Source organism: Sander lucioperca, chromosome 24 (genome assembly GCF_008315115.2).
Source record: "Sander lucioperca isolate FBNREF2018 chromosome 24, SLUC_FBN_1.2, whole genome shotgun sequence".
NCBI classification, from domain to species: Eukaryota; Metazoa; Chordata; class Actinopteri; order Perciformes; family Percidae; genus Sander; species Sander lucioperca.
In genome coordinates this window covers 4,682,084-4,704,268 of record NC_050196.1, presented here as the reverse complement: position 1 = coordinate 4,704,268, position 22,185 = coordinate 4,682,084, and the positions used below count along the sequence as shown (strand labels likewise).

Below are 22,185 nucleotides of genomic sequence, written 5' to 3'. Positions count from 1 at the left end.
TCTGTCTGTACTGCAACTGAGCTCCGCTCGCAACAGTCAGAGAGGACATTTAACCTTGCAATTACGCGCTCTCAGGAAAGGAAATTTGGCACAATTTAATTTAACGGGAATCTGTCCTCGGTAGTACCGATGTAATTTGGTCAGTACCCAAAAAAGTACAGAGTTCGGTATCCAACCTTAACAGGGATATCACAGTCCTTCAAACTTAGGAGTGAAGACTGGAGCGTCTGCTGGGAGACTGAGTTAGGTGGCTGTTCCTTGTGACTACAGAACAGCTGCCATTTATGAGAGGGCAAGCATTGTATTCAATTTCCTAATAAGTCAAGTTAATTTGCAAACATGAACAAGTTAATATTTAGAGTTCCATGGATCTAAACAGTAAAAACATTTTTTAAAACTTCATTTAAGATATGTCATTTAAAACCTAAAATTCTAATTAGGGCTAGCATTGTATGCAATTTCCTAATAAGTCAAGTTAATTTGCAAACTGGATCTCCATGCAACACGTCTTAAAATACATGGATTCTCATGTGTTTCCTTAAACGTCCAATCTCTATGAAAGTTTTCTTGCAGATAGAGCAGCCAAATGGTTTCTCTCCTGTGTGGATTTTCATGTGGCTCTTTAAATGCCAACTCTCTATGAATGTTTTCTTGCAGATAGAGCAGCCAAATGGTTTCTCTCCTGTGTGGATTTTCATATGTCTTTGTAAATGTGAACTCTCTTTAAAAGCTTTCTTACAGACTGAGCAGCTAAATGGTTTTTCTCCTGTGTGGATTCTCATGTGGTTCTTTAAATGCCAACTCTCTATGAATGTTTTCTTGCAGATAGAGCAGGAAAATGATTTCTCGCCTGTGTGGGTTTTTGTGTGTCTCTGTAGGTATGCACTCTCTTTAAAAGCTTTCTTACAGACTGAGCAGCTAAATGGTTTCTCTGCTGTGTGGATTCGCATGTGTTTCTGTAAACTTCCACTCACTGTAAAAGCTTTCCTACAGACTGAGCAGCTAAATGGTTTCTCTCCTGTGTGGATTCTCATGTGGCTCTTTAAATGCCAACTCTCTATGAATGTTTTCTTGCAGATAGAGCAGCCAAATGATTTCTCTCCTGTGTGGGTTTTCGTGTGTCTCTGTAGATCTGCACTCTCATTAAACGCTTTCTTACAGACTGAGCAGCTAAATGGTTTCTCTCCTGTGTGGATTTTCATGTGTCTCTGTAAATGTGCACTCACTGTAAAAGCTTTCCTACAGACTGAGCAGCTAAATGGTTTCTCTCCTGTGTGGATTCTCATGTGGCTCTTTAAACTTCCCCTGTCTCTAAAATCGTTCTTACAGACTGAGCAGATAAATGGTCTCTCTCCTGTGTGGATTCTCATGTGTATCTTTAAATTTCCACTCTCTGTAAAAGTTTTCTTACAAACTGAGCAGCCAAATAGTTTCTCTCCTGTATGACATCTCATGTGTCGCTTTAAACTTGCACTCCTTATAAACGTCTTCTGACAGACAGAGCAGCTAAATGGTTTCTCTCTTGTATGAGCTATCATGTGTCTCTTAAGACTAAATCTCGAATCACTGATAGGGACTTCATTATTTTTCATAGAGTTTAAACCTGACTGAGGTTCTCTGGTCTCCTTCCAATCAACACTGGCATCAGTCTCAGGTTCAGAAGAGTCTCCAGTCTCGTCATCAGTAGCTGATTGTAAATGTGTATCTGGATCTGATTTCATGGCTGGTTCTGGTCCTCCACAGTCCTCTCCACCAGCTTCTGTTTTTATCTCTTCCGTTTGTCTTTGATGAAGCTGTGAGAACTGAGGTTTCTCTTCATCATCTTCACTCTTCACAGGGACCAGAGTGAATGAGAACTTGGTGATATCAGCCTTCTCCAGCCCTTGAAGCTGTTCTTCATCCTGACTGATCTGGAGTTCCTCCTGTTCCTCTTTAATGTGTGGGGGCTTTGTGTCCTCCTGGTCCAGACTGGAGCTCCACTCCTGCTGATGTTCTTCACCAACAATCACTTTCTGGACATCTGAAGGTAAAGTTGAAACACAAACTGACAGCTATTAATGTGAATTTAACAATACTTTGATGAGTAGCTATATTCACTTTCATAATAAATAGGTCTGTCAGGATTTTAAATTCAATCTTTGATTTAAAGATTTTTTTCCAGCAATGCCACTCACAATAACAAGGGGGACATGAATGCAATATGAATTACAGAGAGTCAGCTGAATGCGCCATGAAGTCCAGTCAGAGCCAACAATCTTTAACAATTTAAGGCAAAATGCTGTCACACTGGTAGCTCAAAAGAAGAATGAGGATTGTCCAGTTCTGTTGTTTCTAGGGATGCAACAATTATAGACTCTGTTGGTAAGATTATGGTCTGAAAAATAATCATGTTTCATGATTGTTATGCATTATTTCACTGCTAATGTATGAAATCACATGACCACTGTAGATTATAATTTGTTATATATTGCTGCCTTTTGAAAGAGAAATAACAGTAACAGTTTTGAATGTTTTGAAAATGATTATATGATCAACCTTTTTATTTAAATTCATTTGAAAAGATTAGAGACTAGAGGTAAATCAGTCATACCACAACCAAAGGCCAAGTTGGCAACAACAGTGTTGTCCTTAAGAAGAAGGTGGACCTTTTTAAAACAACAGTTTTGATGCCTTCCAGTCGGGTTTTCGACCACACCACAGCACTGAGACAGCTAATGACATCCACTTAAACACAGATAGTGGCAAAATTTCAGTCTTAGCATTACTTGATCTCAGTGCTGCATTTGATACGGTCGACCATGACATATTACTAGACCGATTGGAAAACTGGGTTGGCATTTCTGGCTCAGTACTAAAGTGGTTTGAGTCTTATTTAAAGAATAGGGACTACTTTGTGTCTATATAGGGAATTATACATCTGAGTATACAAATATGACGTGCGTAGCTCCCCAAGGCTCCGTTCTGGGGCCTCTCCTGTTTAACATCTACATGCTTCCACTGGCTCAAATTATGGAAAACAATAAAATAAGTTACCATAGTTGTGCGGATGACACACAAATTTATATAACCTTATCGCCAGGGGACTATAGTCCAATACAACAACTGACTAAGTGCATTGAACAAATTAACGACTGGATGTGCCAGAACTTTCTTAAATTCAATGAAGAAAAAACTGAGTTGGTTGTTTTTGGAGCAAAAGAGGAACGATTAAAAGTCAGCACTCCGCTTCAAACGATAATGTTAAAAACAACAGACAAAGTCAGAAACCTTGGTGTAGTCATGGACTCAGACCTGAATTTTAACAGCCACATTAAGACAATTACAAAGTCAGCCTATAACCACCTTAAAAATATATCAAGGGTTAAAGGACTTATGTCTCAGCAGGACGTGGAAAAACTTGTCCATGCTTTTATCTTCATTAGACTTGACTACTGTAGTGGTGTCTTTACAGGTCTCCCTAAAAAATCAATCAGACAGCTGCAGCTGATTCAGAACGCTGCTGCTCGAGTCCTCACTAAGACCAAGAAAGTGGATCACATCACTCCAGTTCTGAAGTCTCTACACTGGCTTCCAGTACCTCAAAGAATTGATTTCAAAATACTTTTGCTGGTTTATAAATCACTAAATGGTTTAGAGCCAAAATACATTTCTGATCTGCTAATACACTATGAACCACCCAGACCTCTCAGGTCGTCTGGGACAGGTCTGCCTTTTGCCCCCAGAGTCAGAACTAAACAGGGGGAAGCTGCGTTTAGTTTTTATGCTCCACATATCTGGAACAAACTCCCAGAAAACTGCAGGTCTGCTGCAATTCTCAGTTCTTTTAAATCAAGGCTGTAGACCTATCTTTTTGATGTTGCCTTTCTTTAAATAACTGTTCATTTCTTATACTGAAGTTGCATTGTTGACACTGTATGACAATCAAGCATATAAAGAGAAATTCCAATTGTATCTGCTTTTATATATTTAACTGTTTTAACTGCTCTTCAATGTTTAATTTCTTATACTGCACTGTAACTTTTATTCTCGTATTTTATCCGTTTTCAATTTTTTAATCTGTTTTCATGTAAAGCACTTTGAATTGCCCTGTTGCTGAAATGTGCTATACAAATAAAGCTGCCTTGCCTTTTATGGCTAGAAGCTGGCATGCTAGCTGGTGCGTCTAAAAGTTGGAGGAGCTGCTAGACAAGATGCACCACTCAGGGGAGATTAGCAGCATGTTGCCAATGCTGGATAAGCTTTATTTACAAATACTGAGTCACTTGTCAGACAATCGGGCAAAAACGCAAGTCTTTCCATTTATTGTGAATGCCTGCGACAAAAAGTTGTGAATGATTCCTTTTTGGAGAAAAGCAACTAGGGCTGCAGCTATCGATTATTTTAGTAATCGAGTATTCTACCGATTATTCCATCGTTTAATCGGATAAGAAATACTTTTGTTTTATTGAAGAGCAATAATAAACAATAGTTGGTTAAATTTTCGGGAAAAAAGCTAAATTTTTGTTGCCTACATTGCTTACAATATCATCTCAAAAACTAAACATATGAAGTGCATTTAAGTGCCATATTACAATGTAACATTTTAAAGAAAACATTTTCTGAAACCTCAAACTAAGGCATACATCAAACATACATAAACATTACCTTAAGTTGTGCAACTTAACTTTCAGAACTACAAGTTTCAACCTGAGACTGATCTGTATATAGGCCTATATGTAAATATATGTATATGTAAATATTAATTATACTCAATCTATTTTAATTTATATATTTGATTACAATGCTACACAGCTCTGTTACACTTATGATAGTAGATTGTTGATCAGCTGTTTCTCCGTGAAGAGAGAGAGTGAGAGAGAGTGATGCGCAACAATCAGCTGTTTTTCTGAAGGGATAGCCAACAAGTCGGCTCTTTAGATCAAATTGTGGTCAAATCAAATACGTATTTAATTAGGGCCCGAGCGCCGACAGCGGCGAAGGCCCTTTTGAAACTGAAGGAATTATTATTATTAGGGCCCGAGCGCCAACAGCGGCGAAGGCCCTATTGAAACTGAAGGAATTATTATTATTTTCCCGGCAAATTAATTGGCTTTTTGAGGGGCTTAACATATTCAAAAACTCACCGAATTTGGCGGTCTGGTGAAAATTTACGTATTTTAAGGGCTTCGGGAATAGGCGCGCAAAAATGGCTCGCTAGCGCCCCCTACAAAGTTAAAAAAATTTAGCCCCTGCAGTGCGTTTAAACGTAGACTCACGAAACTTGGTACACATATGTATCATGTCAAGATGTACAAAAACCGTCATTGAAGCCATACCCTAAGCCCAACAGGAAGTCCGCCATTTTGATTTCAAAGTTCGAAATTAGTGCGATTTTGGCCATTTCCACATGTCGTACTTTAACGAATTCCTCCTGGAGATTTCATCCGATCAACTTCAAATTCGGTCTGTGCCATCTTAAGACATTAAAGATGAAAAGTTGTTAAAAGAAAAACTTTTCGTCATAGGGCATGGCCGTGGCGGGGCGAAGTGGGTGTAACTCGAGTGTACATTGTCCGATTGGCTCGAAACTTTTCAGGATTCATAAGAGTCCAACCCTGAGGACAAATAAAGGCCGATATTTACTTAAAGTCATAGCGCCCCCTAGTGGCAACAGGAAGTAGGCCTAAAAGTCAAGGTGCTATACTTTAACGAACTCTTCCTAGAGATTTCATCCGATGTACTTCAAACTTGGTCTCTATCATCCCAACACCTTAAAGATGAAAAGTTATTAAAAGAAAAACTTTTCGTCTGACGGTGTGGGCGTGGCGTGGCGGCCATTTTGAGTGTTGAGCGATGAACAAATAAATTGTTGTAACTTGAGTGTACGTTGTCGTATCTGCCCGAAAATTCTCACGATTGACAAGGGTCCAGGCCTGAGGACACCTACAGGCCATATTTGACTTTTGGTCATAGCGCCCCCCGCTGGCAACAGGAAATGCGCCTTATAAGACAAACATCATCCGATTTACATGAAACTTAGAATGTGTGGTCTACATGTGATAATGAGCCGGCCCCTATAATATAACCACGCCCACTTACACAGGCCACGCCCCCTTTCATAACATTTGTACCGTTTAAGGTAGAGTCTTGTATGAGGTGTCATTGAACTCAGCAGAGAGTTGCTTCTTCATTGGTGATGGTTTGGCCCGCCCCCTATGCTTAAGCCACGCCCCCTTTCATAACATTTGAACGATTTAAGGTTGACCATTGTGTGAGGTATCAATGAACTCAGCAGAGAGTTACTTCTTCATTGGTGATGGTTTGGCCCGCCCCCTATTTTCAAGCCACGCCCCCTTTCATGAATGCTGATCCATCTAAGGTAGGGTCTTGTGTGAGGTGTCATTGAACTCAGCAGAGAGTTGCTTCGTCATTGGTGATGGTTTGGCCCGCCCCCTATGTGTAAGCCACGCCCCTTTTCATAGCATTTACACCGTTTAAGGTATACCCTTGTGTGGTGTCGTTGAACTCAGCAGAGAGTTGCTTCTTCATTGGTGATGTTTGGCCCGCCCCCTATGTGTAAGCCACACCCCTTTCATAACATTTGAACCGATTAAGGTAGACCCTTGTGTGAGGTATCATTGAACTCAGCAGAGACTTCCTTTTTAATTGGTGATGGGTTGCCCGGCCCCTATAATTTAGCCACGCCCCTTTTTATAACTGGTGACCCATTTAAGGAAGAGTCTTGTGTGAGGTGTCATTGAACTCAGCAGAGAGTTGCTTCTTCATTGGTGATGGTTTGGCCCGCCCCCTATGCTTAAGCCACACCCCCTTTCATAACATTTGAACCATTTAAGGTAGGGTCTTGTGTGAGGTGTCATTGAACTCCGCAGAGAGTTGCTTCTTCATTGGTGATGGTTTGGCCCGCCCCCTATGCTTAAGCCACGCCCACTTTCATAACATTTGAACGATTTAAGGTTGACCATTGTGTGAGGTATCAATGAACTCAGCAGAGTTACTTCTTCATTGGTGATGTTTGGCCCGCCCCCTATGTTCAAGCCACGCCCCCTTTCATAAATGCTGACCCATCTAAGGTAGAGTCTTGTGTGAGGTATCATTGAACGCAGCAGGGAGTTCCCTTTTCATTGATGACGATTTGCGGTGTCTGAGTGCCGCGCAAATGCACGGTCGCAAGGATCGGCGACCGCCGGTGACCCCGACGCGTGCAGAGGAGCGAGGGCCCGTCCATCGCTGCTTGCAGCTTTAATTGTCTTTTTTTTTGGTAGTTGTTGTGTTTGGTGTAGTTTCATCGTCCATACGACTGTGATTTACTTTTGTCGGGTCCGCTTCGTGGAATGGATGACAAATGTTTTCTGTTGAGATGCTGAAGTATTGACGTCGTGCTATTATTGTGGTAAGCTCGTTCGGTTTTTCAGTAGACACACTGTACAGAGTTTTTGTTTTAATTACGTTTGAACTGATTCCAAACTTTTGGACAAAAAAGTTTGAAACACTATGAAAGTAAAAAAAACAAACAAGCCCTGAACTGCCCAGGAGTTTGTGGTGATTGTTTCCTGCCATACTTAAGAGCAAACTGCAGTTCCATTTTGCTTTGTGTGCCGATTGGCAATCGTTAATCGATGATTGAAGGAATGGTCGGTGCATGGTTTTAATGTGCATATATTAAAGTGATTTTAACTGACTTAGTATCAGAACTATATCTACAACCTGCAATCCTCAATTCAGTTTAAATTATTTTGCATTAACTTTTGAATGAAAGCGCAATAACTTGCATTTCATACTGCCATGGTTTTTTGGTCTCTTTATTCAATTGGCAATTCAATGTGCCAGCGCTTCCACCTCACTCAAATCCAGTCAACGCCAGTCAAGGCCACTTCTGTTCTCAGTGTCCAGTAAGTTTACGGTATACCTTCGATAACGTCCATGCTGTCTGTTCAGCATAGACTTTAGACCTTATCAGTAGATTATTGCAGTGAGACCGTTGTTTGTATTTTGTGTTTATTTACATGATGAGGGATTACAATTAGCGTTACCCTGGGTTACTAGCTTGCTAACAATCCAGGCTAACACAAGCAAAGTAACTTTGCTAAAGTTAGCCATGTTTACTGCTGGCTGCTCACTAATTTACAACGCTAGTGACAACAGCGAAGGCAGAAAAATGTCTGAGGTAAACACACAAGCATTTCAACCCCTAATCAACCTAACACCAGTCAGGGAAACGTCAATGGGAAGCCTTTAGCCAACTGTAATGTTATATACTCTCGATCTATAGCCTGTCAAAGACCAAGTGATACACTTTCGCAATGTTCATATGTATTTATTGCTCACAATATGCAGATGAGCCATTGAGAATCAGGTTAAATAAGTTAAACTAAACTGAAAGATTGAACAGAAATGAGTATAAAGTGTCTATAAGGTGACTACTCTTATTTCCGATATCGATATCCTATTTTGCAACTTGCCACATACTTACTGATGATTACTTATTTAAATTCTCATATTAAAATACAATATCTATAATACCGCCACAAACTACAAAATCGTTGCGGTATCAATATCGAGGTATTTGGTCAAAAATATTGTGATATTTAATTTTCTCCATATCGCCCAGCCCTATGTGCCGTTTACATTTTACCAATTTTTTTTTTACTGCCTCACTTGGTCTTTGACAGGCTATAGAACGAGAGTATATAACGTTACAGTTGGCTAAAGGCTTCCCATTTGCACTTCCCTGACTGTTGTTAGGTTGATAAGGGGTTGAAATGCTTGTGTGTTTACCTCAGACATGTTTCTGCCTTTGCTGTTGTCACTAGCGTTGTAAATTAGTGAGCAACTAGCAGTAAACATGGCTCACTTTAGCAAAGTTACTTTGCTTTTGTTACCCTCGATTGTTAGCAAGCTACTAACCCAAGGTAACGCTAATTGTAATGCCTCATGTAAATAAACACAAAATTCTAGGCTGAACAGACAGTATGGACATTATCGAAGGTATAACATTAAACTTAACGAACAAGGAGAACAGAAGTGGCCTTGACTGGCGTTGACGACTGGATTTGAGTGAAGTGGAAGCCCGGGACTGTCAGTCAGTAAACAAGGAATTGATGTCCTAACTTAAGCCCCGCCTTGATGAGACGTGGGGGGAGGGCGCTGTTTCGCTGGCACACTGAATTGCCAATTGAATAAAGAGACCAAAAAAACATGGCAATAAGAAATGCAATTGATTTTCATTAAAATTTGTATGCAAAATAATTGTAACTGAATTGAGGATTGCACTGAAACTTTGCATACTGAATTGTCAATTGTAAAATACATATTCAAATTGAATGACAAAATTGCCACCTTGTCCAGGAGGAGGTGAGAGCAGTTGTCGAGGAGGAGAGAACCTGCAGGACAGTGGGAATGAGGCAACAGGGTGCCTGGATACGATGGGAGAACGCGATTGAGAGGAAGGTGACATGGGCGGAGCTGTGGAAGACAGAGCCACAGCGGATCAAGTTTCTCATCCAGGCAGTATATGATGTGCTTCCCAGCCCATCAAACCTTCACATATGGGGTACAGTGGAGTCACCAGCATGTCCACTGTGCTCCAAGCGTGGAACCTTAGAGCACATTTTCAGCTGCTGCTCAAAGGCACTGGGAGAGGGAAGGTACAGGTGGAGTCATACAGAGATTGGATGGCCCTGAGAAGGGACACCCTCACCCCATACTCCCGCAGCACCTCCCACAGTATCTCCCGGGGGACCCGGTCATACGCCTTCTCCAGATCCACAAAAGACATGTAGACTGGTTGGGCATACTCCCAGGCTCCCTCCAGGATCCTTGCGAGAGTAAAGATCTGGTCTGTTGTTCCACGACCAGGACGGAATTCGCATTGTTCCTCTTCAACCCGAGGTTCGACTATTGGCCGAACCCTCCTTTCCAGCACCTTGGAAAAGACTTTACCGGGGAGGCTGAGAAGTGTGATACCCCTGTAATTGGCACACACCCTCTAGTCCCCCCTTTTTTTTAACAGGGGAACCACCACCCCGGTCTGCCACTCCTTAGGCACCGCCCCAGACTTCCACGCAATGTTTAGGGAGGGGTGTCAACCAAGACAACCCTTCCACACCTTTAAGCATTTCTGGACGGATCTCATCAATCCCTGGGGCTTTGCCACTGTGGAGTTGTTTAACTACCTCAGCGACTTCCACCAGGAAAATTGACGACAATCCCCCATCATCCTCCAGCTCTGCTTCTACCGTAGAGGGCGTATTAGTCGGATTTAGGAGTTCCTCAAAGTGCTCCTTCCACCGCCCTATTACCTCCTCAGTTGAGGTCAACAGCGTCCTATCCTTACTGTACACAGCTTGGATGGTTCCCCGCTTCCCCCTCCTGAGGTTAGGGCTGTAGCGATACACTAATCTCACGATACGATACACGATATTCAGCTCACAATACGATATATATATATCACGATATTCAGCCAACGATACGATTCGATATAATTTGATACACTTACATCATTTTCTGAAAGATTTAAAGGGGACAGTGATTTTGGTGACATCTTGTGAGTGTTCCATTTACTTGGATCTAATTAATTGAACTGAAAACTAAAAACATCAATTACACAATATATGTCTCTGACTGGACAGAGAGTCTACAGCTTGCAAATGCTGGACAAAATGAATCAAAGATGTGTTGAAAAAAATTGTTCCATTTATTGAAAGCTTACAAGCCTTTGAAAAGTAAATAAAGTGCAGTATTGCAATTAACAATGGAGAGTTAAAAAGTGCAGCAAGTGGCCTGTTCTGAACAGTTTCTTTGACAGCTTTTTTTAGCTTGACACAACATATGAGGTAGCCAGTGTAAACATAGTACCATGGGTTCTCCCCAGAACACACCGAAGAAACGCTGACTTGAGCCTATGCTCTGCGTGTGTGCGAAACGTAATACGTCTCCATAGCAGCAGGCGGCGCTGCTCTGTATTGTTTCCATTAACAGTCTGATTGTTTCCCAATCTGACCAAAGGCTGACCAAATCGCTCTTCCTGCAACGCGAACGTATATGTCAATGGGGTAAACACGGGGGATACTCGCGGCTTAAAAATCAATACTTTCTTGGGAAAAAAAACTATCGATTTATATCGCAGAATTGATAAAATTGCTCAGCCTTACCTGAGGTGGTAAACTAGAGGTCGACCGATTCATCGGTTTTGCCGATTAATCGGCACCGATAGTTGATTGGTGGAACTATCGTTATCGGCAAATATATGAATTATAATGCTCATTATGTTTATTTTTGCACTGGATGACTCCAAATATGTAGGAGAACTGTTTTAGACAACACACATGCTTGTGTAGCATTGCTGTGGGTGTAATATCAATAAATATGACATTATTTTGATTATTAGCAAAAGCGTCTGGACTTTTTTTGAAACAACGTATGTATTTTGTCAACTGTATAAGTTATAAATACTATCGGTCGATTAATCGGTTATCGGCAAATACGGCCCAACCTAGCTATCGGTATCGGTAAAATCCACTATCGGTCGACCTCTATGGTGAACGGTTTTCCAGAAGCACCTTGGTGCCGACCGAACACCACACCCGCTGCTTTGCCTCTTTCACGGCAGAGGCTGCAGCCCTTCGGGCCCTCCGGTACCTTACAACTGCCTCCGGAGTCCTCTGGAATAACATATGCCGGAAAGACTCCTTCAGTCGGACGGCTTCCCTGACCACTGGTGTCCAGCATGGTGTTCGAGGGTTACCGCCCCTTGAGGCACCCAAGACCCTAAGACCACAGCTCCCCGCCGCAGCTTCAGCAATGGAAACTTTGAACAGTGTCCACTCAAGTTCAATGCCCCCAGCCTCCACAGGGATGCACGAAAAGCTCCGCCGGAGGTGTGAGTTGAAAGTCTGTCGGACAGGGGCCTCTTCCAGACGTTCCCAATTTACCCGCACTACCTCTGTGTGGGCTTACCAGGTTTGTCCAGAGTCTTCCCCCACCCCCTGACCCAACTCACCACCAGCTGGTGATCGGTTGACAGCTCCACCCCTCTCTTCACCCGAGTGTCCAAAACATACATCAGATCAGATGAAACGATTATAAAATCGATCATTGACCTTCGGCCTAGGGTACTCTGGTACCAGGTACAGTAATGAGCAACCCTATGTTTGAACATGGTGTTTGTTATAGACAATCATGACTAGCACAGAAGTCCAACAACAGACAACCACTCTGGTTTAGATCAGGGAGGCCGTTCCTCCCAATCACGTTCCTCCGAATCACGCCTCTCCATGTATCTCCATCATTGCCCACGTGCGTGTTGAAGTCCCCCTGCAGAACTATGGAGTCCCTCCCTGCAAGGTCTCCAAGAAGGCTGAATACTCCGAACTCTTGTTTGGTGCATATGCACAAACAACAGTCAGAGTTTTCCCCCCCACAACCTGCAAGCGTAGGGAGGCGACCCTCTCGTCCACCGGGGTAAACTCCAACATAGCGGCGCTCAGCCGTGGGCTTGAGAGTATCCCCACACCCGCCCGGCACCTCACACCCTGGGCAACTCCGGAGAAGAATAGAGTCCAACCCCTAGCCAGGAGTATGGTTCTAGAACCGACCCTGTGCATAGAGGTAAGCCCCACCAGATCCAACTGGTAGCGCTACACCTCCCGCACAAGTTCTGGCTCCTTCCCCCACAGAGAGGTGGTTATTAGATGAAAATGGTCTCAGAACGACAATATTTGTTATCGTGACAGGCCTAATATCAGCTGTTCTATTTAAACTACAAAGACGTACATGCAGGCTCAAATTCAACCACGTTGTTTTATTAGGATAAAGCACTAAGCAGAAGGAAACTCCGCTAGCTGCTAGGCTAATGTAAAGTGCAATGCTACTGCGGCGTTAATGTTTCCACCTCAGATAAGAACAGAGAAATGTCTATGCCTTACCTACCGTGTATAATATTTAACGTTACCTGTAGAAATAATTCGTAATTAAATCTGCAAGCAGCGTTGGATGGGCCCTCGCGCATGTTGTGGTTACTGGCGGACGCCGCTCCTTGCGTTGTCATTTGCGCTGCACTCAGACACCACAAATCATCACCAATGAAAAGGGAACTCCCTGCTGAGTTCAATGATACCTCAAACAAGACCCTACGTCATACAGTTCATTAGCTGTGAAAGTGGGCGTGGCTAACACACAGGGGGCGGGTCAAACCATCACAATCAAAAAGGAACTCTATGCTGAGTTCAATGATACCTCACACAAGACTCTACGCCATACAGTTCATTAGCTGTGAAATGGGGCGTGGCTAAAGCATTGGGGGCGGGGCAAACCATGACCAATGAAAAAGGAAGTCTCTGCTGAGTTCAACGATACCTCACACAAGACTACCTTAAATGGGTCACCAGTAATGAAAGGGGGCGTGGCTTAAACATAGGGGGCGGGCAAAACCATGACCAATGACAAACAAACTCTCTGCTGAGTTCAATGATTCCTCTCACAAGGGTCTACCTTAAACGGTTCAAATGTTATTAAAGGGACGTGGCCTGAGTAAGTGGGCGTGGTTACCGTATAGGGGGCGGCTCAGTATCACATGTAGAACACACATAAGTTTCATGTAAATCGGATGATGTTTGTCATATAAGGCTGATTTTCTGTTGCCAGCGGGGGGCGCTATGACCAAAAGTCAATATTGGCCTGTATATGTCCTCAGGCCTGGACTCTTGTTAATTGTGGGAAATTTCAAGCAGATATGACAAGGTCCACTGGAGTTACAGCCACTTTCTCGTTCATCGCTAAACACTCAAAATGGCCGCCACGCCCACACCGTTTGATGAAAAGTTTTTCTTTTAATAACTTTTCATCTTTAAGGTGTTGAGATGGTACAGACCAAATTTGAAGTCCATCGGATGAAATCTCTAGGAGGAGTTCGTTCAAGTATAGCACCTTGACTTTTAGGCCTACTTCCTGTTGCCACTAGGGGGCGCTATGACTTTGAGTCAATTTTGTCGGGTAAATGTTAGAGTTAGAGTCTTATGAATCATGAAAAGTTTCGAGGCAATTGTACACTCGAGTTACACCCACTTCCTGTATCGATGGCGAAACGCACAAAATGGCCGCCCCGCCACGGCCACGCCCTATGACGGAATTTTTTTCTTTTAACAACTTTTCATCTTTAATGTCTTAAGATGGTGCAGACCAAATTTGAAGTTGATCGGATGAAATATCTGTGACGTGGAAATGGCCAAAATCGCACTAATTTCGAACTTTCAATTAAAAATGGCGGACTTCCTGTTGGGTTTAGGGTATGGCTCCAATGACGTTTTCTGTGCGTCTTGACATGATAGATATGTGTACCAAGTTTCGTGAATCTACGTTAAACGTACTGCAGGGGAAATTTTTTTTTGATTTTGTAGGGGGCGATAGCGAGCCATTGCGCGAAACCCATAAAATACGTACATTTTCACCAGACTTGATGGGACCGCTAAATTTGGTGAGTTTTTGAATATGGTAAGCCCTTCAAAAAGGCAATTCATTTGCCGAGAAAATAATAATTCCTTCAGTTCCAATAGGGCCTTTGCCACTGTCACCGCTCGGGCCCTAATAATGGGAGACAAACTAGAAACCCCCTATATATTTAACATCCTCTTGTGCAAAGCTGAAGTGACGAGCAACTTGAGTTTTTTTCTCCATAATCTCTTGAAAATAGGATAGAAGACAGCCAATGATAACTAAACAACAGTTATTGTATTTCATTGATTATTATGGGTCGGCTGTGGCTCAGTGGTAGAGCGGTCGCCTGCCATTCGGAAGGTTGGTCGTTCAATCCCTGGCCCTGCAGTCCCATGTCGAAGTGTCCTTGGGCAAGACACTGAACCCCGAGTTTCCCCTGATGCTGCGCATCGGAGTGTAAATGTGTGTGAATGTTTATCTGATGAGCAGGTGGCACCTTGTACGGCAACCTCGGCCACAGTGTATGAATGTGTGTGAGCGGTGAATGGTTCCTGTACTATGTAAAAGCGCTTTGAGTAGTTGTTTTTAGTAGTAGTAGCAGTTTGACTAGAAAAGCGCTATATAAGTCCTGGAAGTGATGGCATGGCCCCCACAGAGTCCTGATCTCAGCAGCATCAAGTCTGTCTGGGATAACATGGAAATGAAATGTTTATGTTTCATTATGCAAATTAAGACATTTTCTCATTAAATATGCGCGATTTTGCATATATTTTCGGTAGATAGATCTGAACATATGATAAAGCCAGGTGCAAAATTCTTTTTTCATTTTGTTTACACACAACATGAAAACAAAATTACAGAGGGATTTCAGGATAGCTGCTTTCATTACCTAGGAAATCAAAATATACTGTCCATAGCCTTAAAAGAAAATCGATTTTCGCCATGTTTTTTAGCTTAAAATTTCACATTAATCAGGGCAGGAATGATTTATTAACAAATCCCTCTGTAAATATCTTCAGAATACTACTAAGTGTATAACTGGAAAGTTTGGTGTACATAGGTGCTACATAGGCTGAAATGTTTATACTGGAGAATGACAAAAAACTCATTTTGAGAAAACGGCATTTAAAGATTTAAATAGTGGAATTTAATACATTTCTATTGGAAAAATTGCTCAAAAACAGAATAAATGCTCAGGCCCTTAGTGATAATAATATAGAATATTTCAAGCTCATGAAAATTGATTATTTAATAAAATGGCAAGCATATAAGGCCTACAACTGCAGTAACTCAATGAATTAATATTGGCGTATCATGCACAAAGTTGCAGACAAAACCCACGCTGAACAGTTGTATGGACACAGAACAAGACCAACAGTAGCTGTAACAGCTTTTTTAAAGTCTAACTGTCCATTCCAGCACCATATGTATTTTAGCTGTGCTTAGACTCTTGCGCCTATGTTTTACACTGGCAGCTGTGACGGCCTCAGCTTTTGAGGTCCTGAGCATATCAGTTTCTCTCATTGAATTGACCATCACAACTGTGCTCTGAAGCCACAACTTCTCCATAACAGAAAGCATGGCAGAGGCACCTTCATGGCCATACTTGCTGCTGCTCCAGCTTACTTTTCCCACAAAACAGTCCCCTCAGTCAGCTGATGGTGAAGCTAACTAACCAGAACCAGTCCCCTCAGTCAGCTGATGGTGAAGATAACTAACCAGAACCAGTCCCCTCAGTCAGCTGATGGTGAAGATAACTAACCAGGCTCCCATCAGCACTGGTTCATAACACAACAGAACAAAACTAATTATGACTCATTCAAAAGACCAATATTTAGAACATTGGAGAAAGCAAACAAAGTAGACAAAATTATTATTTGACAGATTATCTTCACACTGTCAGAGATACAAAGAAGAGACGGATCCTGACTAAATACAGGCTCAGTGACCACCAGCTGGGTCAGACAGAGATGCACTTCCTCCTCCACTGGGAAAAACTATCTTCACTAAGAGAATTACACTTTGAAAAAATAGCCAAAAAAAGTTCCAGAAGAGAAGCTGATAGTTCTCCTAAGAGAGGTGACAGCAGCTCCACTGACAGCTAAATATGTATCTGCCTGCTACAGCCTGAGGGACTCACAACCACTTTAGGATCCCAAAATTACAGATTTTTTTTAGTAGCCTATTATATAGTAATTATATTATACAAAACTGTAACTGTTGTGTAATGTAATTGTTTTGTAATATAGTGTGTTGTATCGCGATCAGTACAGTGTAGTATATATGTGACAAATATTTAATATATGACATGTAGGCTATGACTTTCTGTAAACTTAGTTATGCTATTATAACTCTAGACTTCTGTGGGAAGCTCCTTCCAAGGACACAATGAGCCGCTCCCTCTTCTCTCTTTTCACTTGTCTCCTTTTGTGTGCATCTTAGTCCCAGAAATGCCTGTTACTAACCTAGCTCTGGGGAGTTTTCTCCCCGGAGTCCCTTTGCTTCTTCTTCACCCAGAACATCGCCTTGGAATTGGGTGGCACCTACACCGGGGTCCTGGGTGCAGCTGACGCTATGGACTTACTACACCCTGCTACGCTCTGCGTTTCCCCGCAGTGTCCGACTGCGTCCTGCCGCGTCCACCCAGGCTGCTGTGCCACACTACACCCCGTAACGCCCTGCTGTGCCCTACTATGACATGAACTACTATGACTACCATTGTGATCACTGTTTCACTATCTTTATTATGACTATTATTGCCACCATTCACCACTCCCCCAACTGGTGCCGTCAGACACCGCCTACCAAGAGTCTGGGTCTGTCCGAGGTTTCTTCCTAACAAAAAAGGGAGTTTTTCCTTGCCACTGTCGCTATAGCTACTGCTAATGCTTGCTCTTGAGGCAACCACTGTAATAGTTGGGGCTTCGTAAAGTACAGAGTTTGGTCTAGACCTACTCTATCTGTAAAGTGTCTCGAGATAACTCTTGTTATGATTTGATACTATAAATAAAATTGAATTGAATTGAATTGAATTAAACTGCTTTGAGAGAGAGAGAGAGAGAGAGAGAGAGAGAGAGAGAGAGAGAGCGAGAGCGAGAGAGAGCGCGTCTGATTACCTCCGCTGTCTGAACACTCCTGTTTTCTGAACGATAGTTTAAACATCGACGTAGTATGTGATGGTATTTCATCATCTGCTGTCTTAGTTTGTAATCCCCTGTCTCTTCTTGCTAATGACAACTGTTTTCGTCTTCTCTGAGGTGATTTTCAGCCGTTTTCGACGCACTTCTTTCAACATTTTGAGCTACCGCGGAAATGTCAGAGCACGTCACGTGACGATTCTGAACGAATCACGTTGTCAGAAATTGGCATCAGCCAATGAGATTGCGCATTTTGAGTCAAATCCCCCCTTTTACTTTCACGATTGGTTGCTGATAAAAAGGAAATGACCATATTTGGATCCGACAGCATTGTACAGGAGAAAGAGAGCTTTCCAACGGTATATGTGACGACAGGGTGCAGACAGCGATCAGCGGAGCAGCGGGATGATTTAGAACGCCAACTTTTGTTGAATTTAGGTGAAATCTACCGCCGCAAACAGACAAAGTGTAGTAAAATAAAGACCTAAATGTGTATTTCGGACTTTATTTCACCACAAGTCTGAAAGAAGACATGTTATTGAAGACAAATAGCCCAAAATCTCAAAATTGACCAGTGAAAAAAAAAAACAATGTTTTTTTCTTGTAGACTTAATACGGTTGGCATATTCGGACCAGTCGCATACATTGCCTTCGCGGGGGACAATAGTTGCACACATACATATATACAGTGGCACTCATAAGTTTATGAACCAATGCTAAAGTTGACTAAAAAGAGGAATAAAAAAATCATCTTTGGAAATTGATTAATTAATTAATTAAAAAACATTGGAAAAATCCAACCTTTAAAAGGACACAAATTTTCTTTGTGAATGAATAATGTATCGTAAATAAATAAATGTTCTTCCTTAAAATACAGGAGGCATAAGGCTGAATCCCAATTCTCCCCCTTACCCCTACCCCTTGGTCTTACCCCTAGCCCTTGTCCCTCGAACCAAGTGGCAAGGGCTAGGGGTGAAAACATACACCTATGAAATGGGACACCACTTGGTTACGGTTAGGTCACCATACAGTATTGATCACAAACTTCCAAGATGCCGTCTGCAAGTATGTGTATGTCTATTGCATGGGTTTTGACAAGTGCCATATGCATGTATATATTTTATAGTTCTTTTATGTTCACTTTGGTGGTGCAGATGTTCTTATCTGTGTACTACTTAGGTTTGTTTGCAATACATATTTTTTTAAACACACTGCATGGTGTGTTGTATATCTGTTTCAGTTATCACTGTTTTGAATGTCATTGATGTTCAGAAACACTTTCTGAGTGAGTGATCGTGGGAGAAAATCTTATATATATATAAGATTTTCTCCCACGATCACTTAACTGCCAGGGTTGCAATTTAAAGAATATAGGCTACAGCAACAAACGTTTATGGAAAGCACAAGTGTAATTATGGTCAGATCTTGTGCCTGACTGATGGGACAGTGATATTGATAAGTCTTGCAATTTATGCATTTACAGCAGCAGCTATTTTTTGCCAGCTTTCCTTCCGGGGTTAAGAAGCAGCGGCTGTATTGCTTTCTGCCTGTAAAACCGTGTCTGTGTTGTTCATATTTCTGTAGGATTATCGTTTGCTCTTCTCATGTAAAATATGCGGCTCTGGTAGACTTATCCATGTTTTCGATTGGTCATATGGTGCAAACACCGCCTCTTTTATGTGGACGCGTACGTCGCCAGACTGGGAAACCCTGGGTTGATTGAACTAGTGTTAACCACTGTTCATTCGGGTAACGGCAATAAAACGGACACACTGATCTTGATTCGTAGTACAGGCCTCAGGAGTTTGTGCAACAGCTTCTGTTTTTTGCGGTCGGGTCTGATCTATAAACGATGTGACAGAAAACAGTAGGCCTTATTGTCAAATATAAAGTTTACTAGTGCAACATTGAAGGCAGTAGTAGACTGGTAAATTGCTGATTAAATATATAACTATTGACCTCAACAACAAAAAAATAGTTAATGTGTGTTTTGAGCTCTGTCTCGATCATCACTCAATTTTTCCCACACTGGATGCTTAGATACAGTACTCCCCTTTCCATTAGAGCTGTCAACCTTCCTCTATAATACCATTCGAATTCCATTAGTTTTTTTTAAATATTCAAATAATATTACTGCAATGCTCAATTGCAGCCCGTAAAATAATATACTACACTACTCAGGCTTATGCATTGTCGATGGCATTATGTGGTTGTTGGTAAGTAACAAACGATGCTAACGGCATTAATAACTAAGCCAAAACGGTGCTGTCACTACTATTTTAGTGATTTATAAGCAACCTGTTTCTTGCAGTATGTCACGTTACTGAGAATACAGCTATTTAAAAAGGTAATATATGAAGTAGAAGCTAACTGACAGCTGTAGGGCACCTAACATTACCTTTAGCTATCTTCATGAAGCTCCCAGCATTCGAATAGTATTTTTTTTTTTACTATTCGAATTTCGGCATTAATTTCAACAGCCCTACTTTCCATCCATGTTTAATCAGATTAGATATGATAGCCATTTCAGTGTTGACAAAAAAAGACAGAGGAGGGAGGCAGAGCCTGTATGAGGCTGTAATACTGTACATTGACATCGATTTGACGTAGGGTTGCACGATATTGACAAAATGTGATATTGCGATATCGATTATGAATATCGCGATATCGATATTAATTTAGATATTTTTAAACGTGTAAAATTACAAAAGTTACGGGAAAACGCATCAAAATAGCTTCTTAACAAATTAAACAAGTTTTCTTACAACACATGGTTTATTTTAACTGACAGTCATATTGGACTGGTACAACATGTCGACCATGTCTACAGAACAGGACATGTTTTACTGGTTGTACAGTATAAAATAAATAAAGAGAACAGGACAACTTTTCTTTCACTTCTGATTCGTTCCGTTTTGTTGTCTCTATCAATTTATTCACTTACACTGTCACTCTGTCGAAATATGCACACACGTGGTACGCTCCATAGGGTTTGTCATGTAGTGGACCCATTCGCTGACGTGCACTAACGTGTGCAAGTGGCACGGTACCTGGCCAATGAAACAGGATCATTATAGCGTTTCAAGTGGGCTCTAAATTGAACACAACTAAGCCAACGAACGGGACGCAGCGCTCCACAAAATAAACCAAATACTGCATACTTATATGCACTTTCGATATAATATTGCGATAACGATGTTGTCGATATATCTTGCACCCCTAGATATAATATTGCGCAACGTGATATTGTGATAACGATATTGTCGATATATCTTGCACCCCTAATTTGACGGCATTCTGCAGGCTGCTAATTCTTGATAACAGACTGTTGATAAGAATAACAGACCGTTGCTATGCATAGCGTTGCGTCGCCATGGACGAAGTGTGGTTAATTTATCAGCTGTGGCAAAAGTGGAGCACCTCCTGTCCTCTAATTCCGGCATTGACAGCAGATCTTACTTATTAATGTACTTTTGTAGTTATGACTTTCAAACTAGATAACAATAAAAGTTACATGGCATTATAAACCAGAGCCAGCTCATACAATGAATCTCACTAAACTGGGTAACATTTACGTCAAGTAAGAAAAAGTATAAGAAGAATATAACACATTGTAAACGTCTCCCACCTCTCCGCTGGCCAGCTGACAGTTTCCTCTCAGAGTTCATGTTGAAGTTCCTCTCCTCGACTTCTCCCCGACCTGCGTTTGATAAAAACACGAAGCTCACAACATATCCAATAACACACGTTAGCAGGAGCTAGCTGCGGCTAACGTTAGCTTAGCGCGCGGACTCCCTGCAACAACAGCAGTAAACGCGTTTCCGGTCAGAGAAAGAAAACAGACCTGCTCTTTGTAGCTTCGCTTCAGGTTTTAAAACCTCATGCAGCAGTTTGTGATGTTTCTCTCTGGAAGGACACCAAACACTGGCGCCTTTTACTCCGCCGTCCACATCACGAGGTAAAATGTAAATAATAGGACGGAGGTCGTAGCATCTTCCGGAACCCGGAAACACAAACACAACTTCCGCTACACTCCTCTGCCCTTCAGAATAAAATAAAGCGTTTCAAGAGTCGATTTTACCCACTGTCCTTTAATAAGATGAGAGATAAGAATAGTTGTTGAATGTAACTTAGTACATTTGCTCATGTACTGTACCTTGATGGTATTATCATACTTTTTACTTCTAATGAATTGTACTTTTTTACTTGGATTGACTGCACAGCCCAGTTCCAGCAGTACTAAATGAGGTCTCTCTGTTCTCTAAAGCCTCTGGTTGAATTTAAATATGAAAAAATGTGAAAGATATACACTATTCACGATTACCATCTGATTATTGTGTATAATAAACCTGTAACTTTGAAGTTAAATTTTTAATGATCATAGTTTAAAAAATGAGAATACAAGGGAAACATCTACTGTAATATAGAAAATGATATACAGAACAGTTGAACGATTCTAAATAGATGGCTTCAGAGGGACTATTTTGCTTTCCGAGATGGAGAATTTATGTATCTATTTATCTCAGCTTATTACCTGGATGTCTGATAAATCCATCCATCCATCATCATCCGCATATCGGGGTCAGGTCACAGGGGCAGCAGCTCCAGCAGGGGGCCC

The 22,185-nt window shown here is 41.7% G+C and overlaps 3 protein-coding genes across 6 annotated transcripts in view; all 3 read right to left on the bottom strand.

The window, feature by feature from the left end:
* LOC116058584 (gastrula zinc finger protein XlCGF8.2DB-like) overlaps window positions 1–21,490 on the bottom strand; it is a 57,273-nt gene extending 35,783 nt beyond the window's left edge. For both annotated transcript variants that reach the window (XM_031311476.2, XM_035998343.1), the window contains exon 1: window positions 21,412–21,490. The gene's annotated coding sequence lies outside the window, so the exon portion shown is untranslated. The remainder of the gene's footprint in view (window positions 1–21,411) is intronic.
* LOC116058583 (zinc finger protein OZF-like) overlaps window positions 1–22,185 on the bottom strand; it is a 228,922-nt gene that overhangs the window by 54,242 nt on the left and 152,495 nt on the right. The window lies entirely within an intron of this gene.
* On the bottom strand, window positions 493–21,527 carry LOC118494416 (zinc finger protein 501-like). Of its 2 annotated transcripts, none has more exons than XM_035998333.1 (3): window positions 21,412–21,527; window positions 21,196–21,267; window positions 493–2,032 (listed from the first exon to the last, which is right to left on the bottom strand). In XM_035998333.1, exons 2-3 carry the CDS (start codon window positions 21,233–21,235, stop codon window positions 510–512), a joined length of 1,563 nt encoding a protein of 520 aa, XP_035854226.1. In that variant the 5' UTR covers window positions 21,236–21,267; window positions 21,412–21,527; the 3' UTR covers window positions 493–509. The 2 variants fall into 2 exon arrangements, with proteins under 2 accessions (XP_035854226.1, XP_035854227.1); XM_035998334.1 differs by having other exon boundaries at window positions 493–2,020.

What these genes read in the sequence shown, in the direction of transcription:
- LOC118494416 (XM_035998333.1), bottom strand. Translation starts at nt 21,235, where the DNA reads ATGAACTCTGAGAGGAAACTGTCAGCTGGCCAGCGGAGAG. An exon ending in GTCAGCTGGCCAGCGGAGAG is followed by an intron (nt 2,033 to 21,195) that starts GTGGGAGACGTT and finishes TTTGTGTTTCAA; the next exon opens with CTTTACCTTCAGATGTCCAG.